Here is a 15,523-nt window from a genome sequence, read left to right as displayed (position 1 = left end):
AGAATGAATGAACTAGGGAAATGCAGTAGAATTAAGCATTAAGGGCCATTTAACTTAAGGGGTCACCAGTTGAAAATGAGGCAAGCCTATATAGTTGTATGTTTTTGTCCAACCACATTCAGCTACTGATACACAATAAATATTTTGAATTTAATTGAATTGTTATGGAAGGTCAAAGGGAAAGCTTCACCAAGAAAACAACGTTTAAACTGGCTCTTGAAGAATATGAGAGAGAGTGCTATTTGGAGAGGAGGGGTAAGGATGTTCCTAGTGGAGGTGGCAATGTGTACAAAGGCCCAGAGTCAAGGAAGAGCAGAGTGTATTCCTAGAAAAATTGAAAATAACTGTTGTAGGCCATCTTCTACCAAAAGTATAATGTAGTAGCTGTGCAAGGTTAGACAGGGAGAACTTGCCTCATGGGTTTTTACAAAGATGAAAGGAGCTCACTGAATATTCTATATTTTCTTTCAGAGGCTCTTAATGCTCAACAGTACAAAGTCCTCATTGGTAACCGGGAATGGATGACAAGAAATGGTCTCATCATTAATAATGACGTAGATGATTCCATGACTGAACATGAGAAAAAAGGTCGGACTGCTATATTGGTGGCAGTTGATGGTAAGGTTTTCCATAAGTATGCTGACACAGTGTCGTGATCTTGGTTATTGTTTTATGTGCATTTTTGAGAAGCTTCTGTACTATAAGGGTTATTCAAGAGCAACTTGAATACAAAGTGAAAGTATTAACAATACATAGTTGTTATTGATTAATTAAAATTTTTCTTGCATTTTCCTGGCTTTATTATTTTCTTCCTTAGCCAACATTTAAAGAAAAATAGCTAAGAGGTAAAACTATATTCACAGATGACATGATCCTATATATAGAAAATTCCAAAGAATCTACTTAAAAGCTTCTAGAACTAATAAGAATTTAGCAAAGTTGCAGGATACAAGGTGAACACATAAAAATCATTTGGGTTTCTATACACCAGCAATTAGAAATCTGAAAAGGAGATTAAGAAAACAGCTCCATTTACAATAGCATCTAAGAGAATAAAATATCTAGGGATAAATTTCCCAGGAATGTGAAAGAATTATACAATAAAAATTATGAAACACTACCAAAAGTGCTCATGGATTGGAAGACTTAATATAGTCAAGATGTTAGTACTACCAAAAGCAATCTACAGATACAACACAATCTTGATCAAAATTCTAACAGCATTCTTTACAGAACTGGAAAAACAAATCCTCAATTTTATACAAAAAGACAAGAGACCCCGAATAACCAAAGCAGTTTTGAAGAAGGACAAAGTAGGTGGTCTCAACAATTCCCAACTTCAAAACATATTACACAGCTATAGTAATCAAAATAGCCTGTTACTGGTTTAATGATAGACATATAAATCAATAGAATAGAATTGAAAACCCAGAAATAAATGCAAACATCCCTGGTTGATTGATTTTTGACAAGGGAGCCAAATCCATTCAATGGGTAAGGAACAAATGGTGCTGGCAAAACTGGGTTTCCACATGGCAGAAATATGAAGCAAGGTCCGTACCTCATGCCATACACAAAAACTAATTCAAAATGGATCAAGGATGTAAATGCTAAATATAAAACCGTAAAGTTCTTGGAAGAAAATATAGGAGCAAAGCTTTGGGACCTAATTTATTTCAATGATAGATTATGAAACACAAGAACAAATGCATGAGCGGCAGAAAACAAAATAGATAACTAGGACCTCATAAAAATTAAATACTTGTGTTCATCAAAAGAGTAAAAGGACAACCTAAAGATTGGGGAAAAACCTACAGGAACAATATAACCGATAAAGGTCTAATATCTAAAATATGTATAAGCCTTCTACAACTGAACAACAAAAAGACAAATGACCCAATCAAAAAATAGGCAAAGGACATGAACAGACACTTCACCAAAGAGGATATTCAAATGGCCAACAAACACATGAAAAGATGGTCAGAATTATTAGCCATCAGAGAAATGCAAATCAAAAGAAATGCAAATCAAAACCACAATGAGATACCATTTCATTCCAACTAGGATGGCTAAGATTAAAAAAAAGAAAATGATAACGGGAAATAACAAGTGTTGGCGGGGATGTGAGGAAATTGGAACCCTCATCCATCGTTGGTGGGAATGCAAAATGGTACAACCATTGGGGAAAACGGTCTGACAGTTCCTCAAAAAATCTAGCGGTAGAGCTGCCATATGACCTAACAGTTCCACTCCTAGATACATACCCTAGGGATCTAAGTGACAGGACCAGACATATGCACAACCATGTTCATTGCAGCACTCTTCACAATAGCAAAAAGGCGGAAACAACCTAAATGTCCATCAAAGGATGAATGGATAAGCAAAATGTGGTACATACATACAGCGGAATACTCAGCAATAAAGAAAAATGAGTTCCCAAACATCTTGCAACATGGATGAACCCGGAGGGCAATTATGTTGCGCGAAATAAGTCGGTCACAAAGAGACAAATATTGTATGTTCTCACTTTTATGAAATGAAGTTAATAGATAAGTATACAGAAACTAATGTTATTAGTGATTACGGGAGGAGGGGGAAGGGAAAAGTACTCGCTAGGTAGCAGTCGCTTTTTGTTTATAGTAATGGGAAAGGTGGCACCAAATGTAGGTGAAGTTTGCACAGCATAACTGATGTAACTGATGTCAATAAGCAGTACATAGGGAAAAGGGATGAATGGGCAAATGCTAGATTATATATACCGTTGCTATGAGTCACAATCGACTCAATGGGCTTAGGTTATATATAATTTTGCAACGATAGGAAGAACCAAAAAAGAGGATGAAGGCCTACAGATGCTGATACTAATTAGACATAACCAGTCACCTCACGGGGTTATTTCTCTTGGTTTGAGGGCTTAGAGTCACAGTCTTGTGGGACAATCCAGTCAATTGCCATAATACCGTTCTTAAAGTTTTTGTTCTACCTCCCAGTACGATGAGTCTGGGGTTTTAAAAACTTACAAGTGGCCATCTAAGATCCAACTATTGGTCTCTATTTGTCTGGAACAAATGAGAAAGAAGGAAATCCAAGAATCAGAGAAGGAACTCGACTACAGGACTAATTGTCTCCATGATCCACCATCTCCTCTACCTTGGGAACAGAACTAAGTGGTGTCTGGCTACCACTACTGAACATTCTCATCAGGGACATAATAGATGGATCTTGATAGAATGGCAGAAAAATGTGAAACAGAACTTCAAATTCTTAAAGAATCCAGACTTACTGGACCCATTGAGGCTGCAGAAGTCCTGAAGACTGTGACCCTGAGTTACTCTTCAAACCTTGAATTGAAACTATCCCCTGAAGTCACCTTTAAACTAGGTAACAGTTTAGCTCAAAAAGTAAAGATTGTCACCTTTGAGTATTGTGTTCTTTTTAAAAAATTATATAAGATCAAATGGTCAGCAGCTATCTTTTTTTTGTGTGTGTGCTTTAGGTGAAAGTTTATAGCTCAGGTTTATTTCTCATTCAAAAGTTTATACACATACTGTTTTGTGACATTGGTTGCAATCCCCACAATGTGACAATATGCTGCCTCTTTGCACCCCAGGATTCCTGTGTCCATTCGTCCAGTTGCTGTCTCTTTCTGCCTTCTTGTCCTGCTTTTGGACAGAAACTGCCCATTTGGTCTTGTATATTTGATTGAACTAAGAAGCACATTCCTCACGTGTGTTATTTCTTGTTTTATAGCCTGCCTAATCTTTGTCTGAAAAGTGGGCTTTGGAAATTTTAAAGCATAGATGAGTAGGGTGGGAGGCAGAGAGTTCAAGTTAATGGGAGTGAAACAACCAGAAAGAAATAACGAGAATGCTGACACAATGTGAAGAATGTAACTGATATCACTGATCATTATGTCTAGAAACTGGAATGGGAGTGGGTTTTGCTGTGTATATTTTCACCAAAAATAAAAATATTAATTAAAAGAAAAATTGGACCCTGCTGAGCCTTGTTGCTGCCTCCCGGGTCCCCAGCTGTCTGAGCCCCTCAGCTCTGCGCAGCCCCTGCTCCCGTGCCTGCCGCCAAGTGCTGGGATGGCGATGATTGTGTCAGTTGGCAGAACCAAATGGGCAGTTGGTAGCCGCCGCCGAGGACAAGGCAGCGGTCGAAGATCGTGCTGGGGGCCGCAGGCTCTGCTATTGCCACTGGCAGCGGAGGAGGAGGCTTCCCCATTCGCTGAGCTTAACCAAGAAGGCCATTCAGTGGCCTATATCAAGCAAAGCAAACATAAACCAGTTTTAATCTGCATTTTATGGAAAGTGATAGTCTTTTTCACAGTGCTTGATGTAACTATCAGAGCATGAGGTATAAATTCACAGAATCTAGAAAAATCATCATGAAGTTATATGTATTTCTGGTGAATACTGGAACTACCCTAACATTTGACACTGAGCTTACAGTGCAAAGTGGGGCAGACCTTGAGCATGCCATTGAAAGTAAGATTGCTATTCAGCACCAGGTGCTGGTGGTCAGTGGAGGAGAATGCATGGCTGCAGATCCAAGAGTGTACCTACAGTGCTGGGACAGACACAAATCTAATTTTTCTTTTTAATAAAGAAACCTTATGTGACCATCCACCAGTTATTCCTAAAACTGCCTTTTCAGCTGAAAATGACATGGAAATAAAATTTGAAGAGTTCCTGAAGATGTCTGCAGTTTTTCACACTGTAGCTTCAAGGACAGCACTTGCAATGGAGATGTATGAAGTTGCCAAGAAACTTTGCTCTTTTTGGGAAGGTCTGGTTCCATGATGAACATCTTCAACACCAAGGCTGGGCTGCTATCATGGCCAATTTGGAGGACTGTTCAAATTTATACCAAAAGCTCCTTTTCAAGCTTGAAAGAATTTATTTAAATAATCTGCAGTCCATAGAAGACATCAAGTTAAAACTTCCTCATTTAGGAACAGCAGTGGCCAAGATTCCACTGTTGGAGTGCCTAACCAGACATAGTTACAGGGAATGTTTGGGAAAACTAGATTCTTTACCTGAACATGAAGGCTCAGAAAAGGCTGAGATTAAAAGATCCACTGAACTGGTGCTCTCTTCTGATACACCTAGAACAACTAACAAATTGTTATTAACCTCATTTCACAAGTAAGCAGAAGATGTAGCGCCAGATACTACAGATGCTGAAAGTGGCAAAGAAATTAGACAATCTTGTCATAGTACTGTCCAGCATGATGAAACTTCAATAGATGCTAAAGATGGTGATCTACCTTTTTTCAGTGTTTCTTTATTAGACTGAGTAAATGTTCAAGATATACTTAATGATGTGGATCTTTGGTCAGAAGTGTTTTGATTCTATGAGCAGACTTGATCCAAGGATTATTTGACCATTTCTAGCAGAATGCCGTCAAACTGTTGCCAAACTTGATAATCAGGATATGAAAGCCTTTAAAGGGCTTGAAGATAGGCTTTATGCCCTGGACTAGATGATTGCTAGCTACAGCAGACTGGTGAATGAACAAAAAGAACTTGCTCAGGGATTTTTGGCTAATCAAATGAGAGCTGAAAACTTGAAGGAATCTGTATTGCCTGATTTGTGCCCGAGTCATGCAAATCAGTTGATGATTATGTTGCAAAACCATAGAAAACTATTGGATGTTAAACAGAAGTATACCACTGCCAAACAAGAACTAGCAAATAACCTGCATGTCAGATTGAAGTGGTGTTGCTTTGTAATGCTTCATGCTGATCAAGATGGAGAGAAATTGCAAGCTTTACTTTGCCTTGTAATAGAGCTGTTAGAAAGAGTCAAGATTGTTGAAGCTCTTAGTACAGTTCCTCAGATGTACTGCTTAGCTGTAGTTGAGGCTATAAGGAGAAAATTGTTCATAAAACACTGCTTTAGTCAGAGATTTCTATCTCTGACTATATGAAGCAGAAAAATTACAAAGGGAATTCTTTGGGAAATTATTCAGGAAATCTTTCTTAAGAAATCATCTGTATAGGGGACTGGACTTCTGGCCCCCTTCCTTTTGTACTCAAAAGCCGCGAAAGTTTAACTGTGAACTTCCAGATATTTCATTAAAAGGTTTGCAGTTTCTGCAATCATTTTGTCCTTCAGAAGTTCAGCCATTCCTCAGGGTTCCCTTACTTTGTGACTTTGGACCTTTACACCAGCATGTTCTTGCTCTGCATAATTTGGTAAAAGCAGCACAAAGTTTGGATGAAATGTCACAGACCATTACACATCTTCTGAGTGAACAAAAGACCCCCGCAAGTCAGGCATCCCCACAGTCTGCTTTTTCACCAAGGATAGAAAGTGCAACAGGAATAACAGCTACTGCCTCACCGAGAACTCCCCCTCCACTCACTCACTGTTCAGGATCCCTTATGTCCTGCAGTATGTCCCTTAGAAGAAATTATCTTCAGAGAGCATTGATGCACATATATGTGATTTTGAAACTATTCCCTGTCCAAACACAGAACAAATTCTTGACCAAGATTCTTTAGACTTGGATTCAGTAGCAGAAAATCCTGAATCACATTTTATGTCTGCTGTGAATTAGTTTGTAATAGAAGGAAATTTATCATCTCCTAATCCTATAAGTGATCCACAAAGCCCAGAAATCATGGTGGAATCACTTTATTCATCAGTTATCAGTGCAATAGATAGCAGGCGTATGCAGGATACAAATGTTTGTGGTAAAGAGGATCAGGAGATTGTGCTTCCAGTGTCCAGTTGGAAAAATGTAGAGTTGTTGCCCAAGACCCTCACTTCAATATACAAACCATCAAGGAAGACCTTTGCCACTTCAGAACATTTGTTCAAAAAGAGCAGTGTGACTTCTCAAATTCTTTAAAATGTATAGCAGTAGAAATAAGAAACATTATTGAAAAAGTAAAGTGTTCTCTGGAAATAACACTACAAGAAAAGCATCAAAGAGAACTACAGACTTTAAAAAATGAATAGGAAGCTAAACTTGATGCACTAATAAAGGAGAGTGAAGAAAATGAAAATAAAATTTTAAAAAATTGAAAGGAGACCTAGTATGTCTTGAGGAGGTTTTGCAAAATAAAGATCACGAATTTGCTTTGGTTAAGCATGAAAAAGAAGCTGTCATCTGCCTGCAGAATGGAAAGGATCAGAAACTTTTAGAGACAGACAATATTATACACACTCAAAATTGTGAAATTAAAGAACTGAAAGAGTCCCGAGAAATAGTGCTAGAAAACTTAAAACTCCATGTTGAAAATGATGAGAAGAATGAGAGCAGAACTTCAGTATTTAGAACAAAGCTGTCTTAAGGAATTAGAAGACACTCTGCAAGTTAGGCATACACAGAGCACAAAGTTAATTTGGAGAAATTAAAAGAGGAAAATCAACACAGAATTGATCAGATACAAGAGTCTCATGCAACAGTTGTCCAAGAAAAGGAACAGCTACAGGAATTAAAACTCAAGGTTTCTGATTTGTCTGACATGAGATGCAAACTAGAGGATAAACTTAAATGTTGAAGAAGCTGAAGCCGATGAAATAAAGCTTTTGCTGGAAGAAAGCAAAGCCCAATAGAAAGAGACCTTAAAATCTCTCCTTGAACAAGAGAGAGAAAATTTGAGAACAGAGATAAGCAAGTTAAACCAAAAGATTCAGGATAATAATGATAATTGTCAGGTAGGCTTAGCAGAGCTAGGAACTTTTATGACAATTGAAAAAGATTACTGTATTTCAGAGTTAATTAGTAGACATGAAGAGGAATCAAATATGTATAAAGCTGAGTTAAACGAAGTAACATCTTCGCATCACCAAGCATATGAAATAGAAAAAAAAACTGAAAGATCAGATAGTTGAACTACAAAATAAATCGGAGTCAGATTTGAGTACTTTTGAAAAAACAAAAATATGAAAAAATGATTCAACAAGAAGAAAAATATGAAGCCGTTACCCATTAACTTGAGAAAGAAAAATTGGTCATGAGCCAGGATCAAGACAGAGAACAGTTAATTCAAGCTTAATTCTGAAAAAGAAGAAGCCATTAAGACTGCACTCAATGAATTTAAACTGGGGAGAGATGCTGCTGAGAGTTACTAGAAACAGTTCAGTATCTTGAGACTTAATTAGCAAAAAGTCCTGCCATTGAATCTACCAGAGAAGGGTCTTTAAGTTTAGTTGCTGAACTTTCAAGGAAAGCTTCAGGAAGAAAAAACCGAGTTTCTAGAACAACTTGAAGAGCAAGAAAAAAGAATGAAGAAATGCAAAATGTTCGAACATCTTTGCTGAACAACAGACCAGTTTTAACACTGTTTTAAAAAGAGAGAAAATGAGAAAACAATAAATGATGTAAGCGATAAGTTGAAAAGTACAGTGCAGCAACAAGAGTGAGATAAAGATTTGATAGAGTCACTTTCTGAAGATTGAGTTTCTTTGCTTGAGGAAAAGAAAAAACTTGAAAAAGAAGTCAGCAAGTTGGTAGTATCAGCTTTCTTCCTCCACTTTATGTAGCTGCAGCCCCCAGAACCTTATGGAGCTTGAGCACCTGAACTACCTGGTGAAAGAGAGATCTGCCATGGAAACAGCACAAGAAGGGAGATTGGATTCAGCAATGGAGACAAACATTTTGTCTGTACAAGAAAATATCCATATGTTGTCTGAAGAAAAACAGATAATAATGCTGTTAGAATGGACATTGCAACTGAAAGAAGAAAATAAGCGGTTAAATCAAAGACTCATGTCTCAGAGCATGTCGTCAGTATCTTCAAGGCATTATGAAAAAATAGCTATTCAAGATTTTCAGGTGGGAGATTGAGTACTATTCCTAGATGAACGCTATGATAATTATGTATTATTTACTGTTAATCCTTCCTTCTATTTTTTGCATTCAGAATGTCTGCCTGGCATGGATCTCAAACCAGCTTCAGGCGCATCTAGAAGACCCTGGGTACTTGGAAAAGTAATGGAAAAGGAATACTGTCAAGCCAAGAAGGCACAAAACTGATTTAAAGTCCCTTTGGGTATAAAGTTTTATAGAGTAAAAGCAGTGTCCTGGAATAAGAAAGTATAATTTATAGAAGAAATTAATAACATTCTGTGACATTTTTCTTATCTGTCCTACAGTGCTCATTCATCACTCCAAAAATACCAAGCCATCCATCTTTTTATACAAAGCCATCGTGACAATACTCTTCACTGGTGTACAACATTGACTTTGTAACTGGCTTCATTTTAGGAACAATAAATTCATCGAAACCCTTGGCTGAATTAAAATGGTTTTGGTTTTGTTTTTTTTTACCCAGATAACTCTAGAAATGTGGACTAAACTAGTTCATTTTCTCAAAGGGCATACCTATGCATTGTGGCTTTTAATTAGCCATATTAATTGCCTGTTAAATATACTTTAGGTTAAACTTAGATGTTAAATGTTAGTTATTATTACCAGTATTTGTCCTTTTTGTGAAATCAGTATCAGATACTTGCACTCTTTAACACATTCTTTATAAAATGTGTAGGAGGAGTATTATTGCATGCACATAATCATACTTTTGAGTTTGCCTCTGTAGATTACTAAAGCAAATCGTTCCATTTATTTTTTTTTAATTTTTATTGTGCTTAAAGTGAAAGTTTACAAATCAAGTTGGACTCTCATACAAAAATTTATAAACACATTGCTATATACTCCTAATTGCTCTCCCCCAATGAGACAGCCTGCTCCTTCCCTCCACTCTGTCTTTTCGTGTCCATTCCGCTAGCTTCTAACCCCTTCTTCCCTCTCATCTACCCTCCAGATAGGAGATGCCAACATAGTCTCAAGTGTCTACTTGATCCAAGAAGTTCATTCTTCACCAGCACCTTTTTCTATCCCATTGTCCAGTCCAATCCCTGTTTGAAGAGTTGGCTTTGGGAATGGTTCCTGTCCTGGGCTAACAGAACATCTGGGGGCCATGAACACCGGGGTCCTTCTATTTTCAGTCAGACTGTTAAGTCTGGTCCTTTTACGAGAATTTGGGGTCTGCATCCCACTGCTCTCCTGCTCCCTCAGGGGTTCTCTGTTGTGTTTCCTGTCAGGGCAGTCATTGGTTGTAGCCGGGCACCATCTAGTTCTTCTGGTCTCAGGATGATGTAGTCTCTGGTTTATGTGACCCTTTCTGCCTCTTGGGCTCATAATTACCTTGTGTCCATTTATTTTTTAAAAAATGCCCTCTGATGTTTCAAGGAAAAGGGAACTCGGTAATTTGATTGACTGATTTTTAAGATAAGCCATAAATTATCAGCAATCTTTAAAAGCAGTTTCAGTGATTGGCCGTCTGGGTTCTAAAGGGAAGAGTCTGTGCCATTGACAGTTTCAAATGAAGCACTCAGACCTTCCCATCATATTTATTACTTTGTTTAGAATAATCATATTGATGAAATCATAATTCGTGGTTGAGTTTCAGAAAAAAAGATATTCATTGTACATTAACCATATATATATATTTAAAAAAACCTGTTGCCGTTGAGTCGATTCTGACTCATAGTGACCCTAAAGGACAGGGTAAAATTGCCCCATAGGGCTTCCAAGGAGCACCTGGTGGATTGAACTGCCGACCTCTTGGTTAGCAGCTGTAGCTCTTAACCACTACGCCACCAGGGTTTCCATTAACCATATAGAGGTCATTTAAATAATAAAATATTTTATCATAAAAGACGTACAGAATTTTAAAACAATAGATTTGAACCTGGAAAAAGAAAAATATCCACTCAAGGATTTTTAAAACCCTTAAAAAAAATTACATTGAAATAATAGCAAAATAAAATAACATCCATAATTTCATCATCCTAACTTTTTTTTTTTTTAACACAGTGTTCCCCCGTGTGTCTATCAGTTTGTTTTACTGTGGGGGCTTGCATATTGCTGTGATTCTGGAAGCTATGCCACCAGTATTCAGTTATCAGCATGGTCACCCATGACGGACAGGTTTCAGCTGAGCTTCCACACTAAGACAGACTAGGAAGAAGGGCCCGGCAGTCTACTTCTGAAAAGAATTAGCCAGTGAAAACCTTATGAATAGCAGTGGAACATTGTCTGATGTAGTGCCAGCAGATGGGCCCCTCAGGTTGGAAGGCACTCAAAAGACAACTGGGGAAGAGCCGTCTCCTCAAAGTGGAGTTGACCGTAATGATGTGGATGGAGTCAAGCTTTCAGGACCTCCATTTGCTGATGTGGCATGACTCAAAATGAGAAGAAACAGCTGCAAACATCCATTAATAATTGGAACATAGAACATACTAAGTATGAATCTAGGAAAATTGGAAATGATCAAAACTGAAATGGAACGCATCAACATTGATATCCTAGGTATTAGTGAGCTGAAATGGACTGGTGTTGGCCATTTTGAATTGGGCAGTCACACGGTCTACTATGCCGGAAATGACAACTTGAAGAGGAATGGCGTTGCATTCATTGTCAAAAAGAACATATTAAGATCTATTCTGCAGTATAGTGCTATCAGTGGTAGGATAATATCCACACACCTAGAAGGAAGACCAGATAATACAACTATTGACGTACCAACCACTAAGGCCAAAAGTGAAGAAATTGAAAACTTTTACCCCAACTCCTTCAGTCTGAAATTGATCGATTATGCAATCAGGATGCATTGATTGATAACTACTGGTGATTGGATTGTGAAAGTTGGAAACAGAAGAAGGATCGGTGGTTGGAAAATATGCCAGAGATCAAATGATAAAATTTTGCAGCACCAATGACTTCTTCATTGCAAATACCTTTTTTCAACAACATAAATGGTGACTATACACTTGGGCCTCACCAGATGGAATACACAGGAATCAGACTGACTGTATCTGTGGAAGGAGACCGTGGAGAAGCTCAATATCATCAGTCAGAACAAGTCCAGGGGCTGACTGTGGAACAGACTATCAATTGGTCATATGCAAGTTCGAGTTGAAGCTGAAGAAAATTAGAACAAGTCCATGAGAGCCAAAGTACAACCTTGAGTATATCCCACCTGAATTTAGAGACCATCTCAAGAATAAATTTGATGTATTGAATGCTAATGACTGAAGACCATATGAGTTGTGGGATGACATCAAGGATATCGTACATGAAGAAAGCAAGAGGTCATTAAAAGACAGGAAAGAATGAAAAGACCAAAATGGATATCAGAAGAGACTCTGAAACTGGCTCTTGAACGTCAAGTAGCCAAAGCAAATGGAAGAAACTGTAAAGTAAAAGAGCTGAAGAGAAGATTTCAAAGGGCAGTTTGAGAAGACAAAGTAAAGTACTATAATGAACTGTGTGAAGACCTGGAGTTAGAAACCCAAAAGGGAAGAATACGCTCAGAAATTTTCAAGCTGAAAGAACTGAAGAAAATATTCAAGCCTAAAGTTGCAATACTGAAGGATTCTCATGGGAAAATATTAAATGACTCAGGAAGCATCAAGAGAAGATGGAAGGAATACGGAGTCATTATACCAAAAAGAATTGGTCGATGTTCAGACCTTTCAGGAGGTAGCATATGATCAGGAACTGATGGTCCTGAGGGAAGAGGTCCAAGCTTCACTGAAGGCATTGACAAAAACAAGGCTCCAGGAATTGACAAAATACCAATTGAGATGTTTCAACAAATGGATTCAGCACTGGAAACGCTCACTCATCTATGCCAAGAAATTTGGAAGACAGCTACCTGGCCAACTGACTGGAAGAGATCCATATTTATGCCTATTCCCAAGAAAGGTAATCCAACTGAATGCAAAAATTACTGGGCAATGTCATTAATACCACATGAGAGTTAAATTTTGCTGAACTGAAGATCATTCAAAAACAGCTGCAACAGTACATTGACAGGGAACTGGTAGAAATCCAAGCTGAATTCAGAAGAGGACGTGGAACCAGGAATATCATCGCTGATATCAGATGGATCCTGGATGAAAGCAGAGAATACCAGAAAAATGTAATTGACTCAATGGCAACGGGTTTGGCTTTGTGTGTGTGTTTTATTGACTATGCCAAGGCATTCAACTGTGTGGATCATAACAAATTATAGATAACATTGCAAAGAAGGGAATTCCAGAACATTTAATTATGCTCATGCGGAACCTGTACACAGATCAAGAGGCAGTTGTTCGAACAGAAAATGGGCATACTGCGTGGTTTAAAGTCAGAAAAGGTGTACATCAGGGTTGTATCCTTTCACCATACTTATTCACTCCGTATGCTGAGGAAATAATCCAAGAAGCTGGACTATTTGAAGAATGGGGCATCAGGATTGGAGAAAGACTCATTAACAACATGTGATATGCAGATGACATAACCTTACTTGCTGAAAGTGAAGAGAACTTGAAGCACTTACTGATGAAGATCAAAGACCACAGCCTTCAGTATGGATTACACCTCAACATAAAGAAAACAAAAATCCTCACAACTGGACCAGTAAGCAACATCATGAAAAGATTGCAGTTGTCAAGGATTTCATTTTACTCAGATCCACAGTCAGCATCCATGGAAGCAGAAGAAATCAAAAGACGCATTGCACTGGGCAAATCTGCTGCAAAAGACCTCTTTAAAGAGTTAAAAAGCAAAGATGTCACCTTGAAGACTAAGCTGTGCCTGACCCAAGCCATGGTGTTTTCAATCACCTCATATACACGTGAATGCTGGATGATGAATGAGAAAGACCGATGAAGAATTGATGCCTTTGAATTGTGGTGTTGGCAAAGAATATTGAACTTCCAAAAGAACGAACAAACCTATCTTGGAAGGAGTACTTCCAGAATGCTCATTAGAAGCAAGGCTGGCGAGGCTATATCTCGCATACTTTGGGCATGTTATCAGGAGGGATCAGTCTCTGGAGAAGGACATCATGCTTGGTAGAGGGTCAGTGAAAAATAGAAAGACCCTCAAAGAGGCGGATTGACACTGTGGCTGCAACAATGAGCTCAAGCATAACAACAATTGTGAGATTGGCGCAGGACTGGGCAGTGTTTTGTTCTGTTGTACATAGGGTCGCCATCAGCTGGAACCGAGTAGATGGCACCTAACAACAACAACAACACAATGTCAGTTTTAATTTCATGTATTCCATTTCCCTTTTTGTTCATTTATGTTCATATTTTTACATAATTATAATATTAATACACAAATAATTTTTAAATGGGTATATTTTATTATATGTATACCTCAATAAAGTTGAATAAGAATTAAAAACCCTTTGTACACATACTGTTTTATTCTGCTTTATTTTATTTAATAATAAATATTTTCCAGTTTTGCTAAATGTTTTTATTTTAATGGTGCATAATTTATCAAACTTGTATGCCACAATTAACCTAATCATCCCCCTGTTCTTGGAAATTTGGACTATTTCTAATATTTCAATATTGTAAGTAATACTATAGTAAGCACCTTTGAGGTTTTCGGTGCTTTCTTTTGTTATTTCTTAGGGTAAATTTCCAACTGTGAGATTAATGAGTCAACATTTATAATCCTTGCTAAGTATGAAGGCATTATCTTACTTTAGCTTTTCTAGGATAAGGAAGAAGTAGAGAATATTATTTTACTTTAAAAAAGTGAGATAAAATAAGTACTTGCCATGATTTGTTTTTCCAATATAAAAAGCCAATTTTGTCTCCAACCCCCTTTACCTTAAAAAGAAAAAAAAAGATAGTCGTTTTCATTTTCATTTGTCTTTAAATTAGCTAAGGTATTTGAAACTATTGGCTAACACCTGTCTAAGGAGAAAACAGGTCCTTCAGTAAGGTCTCTCTCTTTATTTTCCTGCTAGTAGTTTTTTAGTAACCCCTAGTATTCATATGTAATCAGCCATTCTTCACTCTATGAATTTTCATAATCAAATACTGAGGTTATAAAGTCTTTGTGGACTCAGAGAGATTTTGAGTTAAGCCAACCCCTCAACAATGTTACTTAATGTAATTGATTTATTTCTGAAATTTTAATATTTTTCTTTTTTCACTGTATTTAAAATGCTCTTCTTTTTTTGCTCTTCCTGTATTAGATGAGCTGTGTGGGTTGATAGCCATTGCGGATACAGTGAAGCCTGAAGCAGAATTGGCTGTCCATATTCTGAAATCTATGGGCTTAGAAGTAGTTCTGATGACTGGAGACAACAGTAAAACAGCTAAATCTATTGCTTCTCAGGTAATTGATTTACTTAGTTACTGGAATGAGGGTGTGTAGTAACGTCTAATTCTTCATATACATTTTCTTTTTTTCCTTCAGACTCTATAAGAGTTCATATTACCTATTATTTTTATCATCATTGAGTAGCTGTAGCTGGTTCCTTAAAGAGGAATTGACTTGTCATGCCGGAAGGTCTTTGGACTTTGTACGTTATAGGCTATTTGCCTAGTTCATGGGTTGCTAAGTGACACTGTACACAGTTTCTATTGATGCTTCCTTTGAAATGTTGCTCATATGCTTCCCTAAGTACTGTCAGCCTAAACCAGGCTTTAATAATCTCATGCCTAAAACATCACAATAGCTTCATGCACTTCCCCCACTAGCCCA

General features: G+C 37.6%; 1 protein-coding gene across 3 annotated transcripts in view; it reads left to right on the top strand.

Moving 5' to 3' along the window:
* ATP7A (ATPase copper transporting alpha) overlaps positions 1 to 15,523 on the top strand; it is a 210,446-nt gene that overhangs the window by 178,896 nt on the left and 16,027 nt on the right. For 2 of the 3 annotated variants that reach the window (XM_049873291.1, XM_049873290.1), the window contains 2 exons: positions 472 to 618; positions 15,012 to 15,154. In XM_049873291.1, coding sequence (XP_049729248.1) covers positions 472 to 618; positions 15,012 to 15,154 — 290 coding nt within the window. Of the gene's footprint in view, positions 1 to 471; positions 619 to 8,885; positions 9,272 to 15,011; positions 15,155 to 15,523 lie in introns of those variants that run through there. The other variant, XM_049873292.1, reaches the window with a different exon arrangement.

This window comes from Elephas maximus, chromosome X (assembly GCF_024166365.1).
Source record: "Elephas maximus indicus isolate mEleMax1 chromosome X, mEleMax1 primary haplotype, whole genome shotgun sequence".
Lineage (NCBI taxonomy): Eukaryota > Metazoa > Chordata > Mammalia > Proboscidea > Elephantidae > Elephas > Elephas maximus.
Note: the sequence above shows the minus strand (reverse complement) of the source record. Positions and strands in the feature narration are given on the sequence as shown.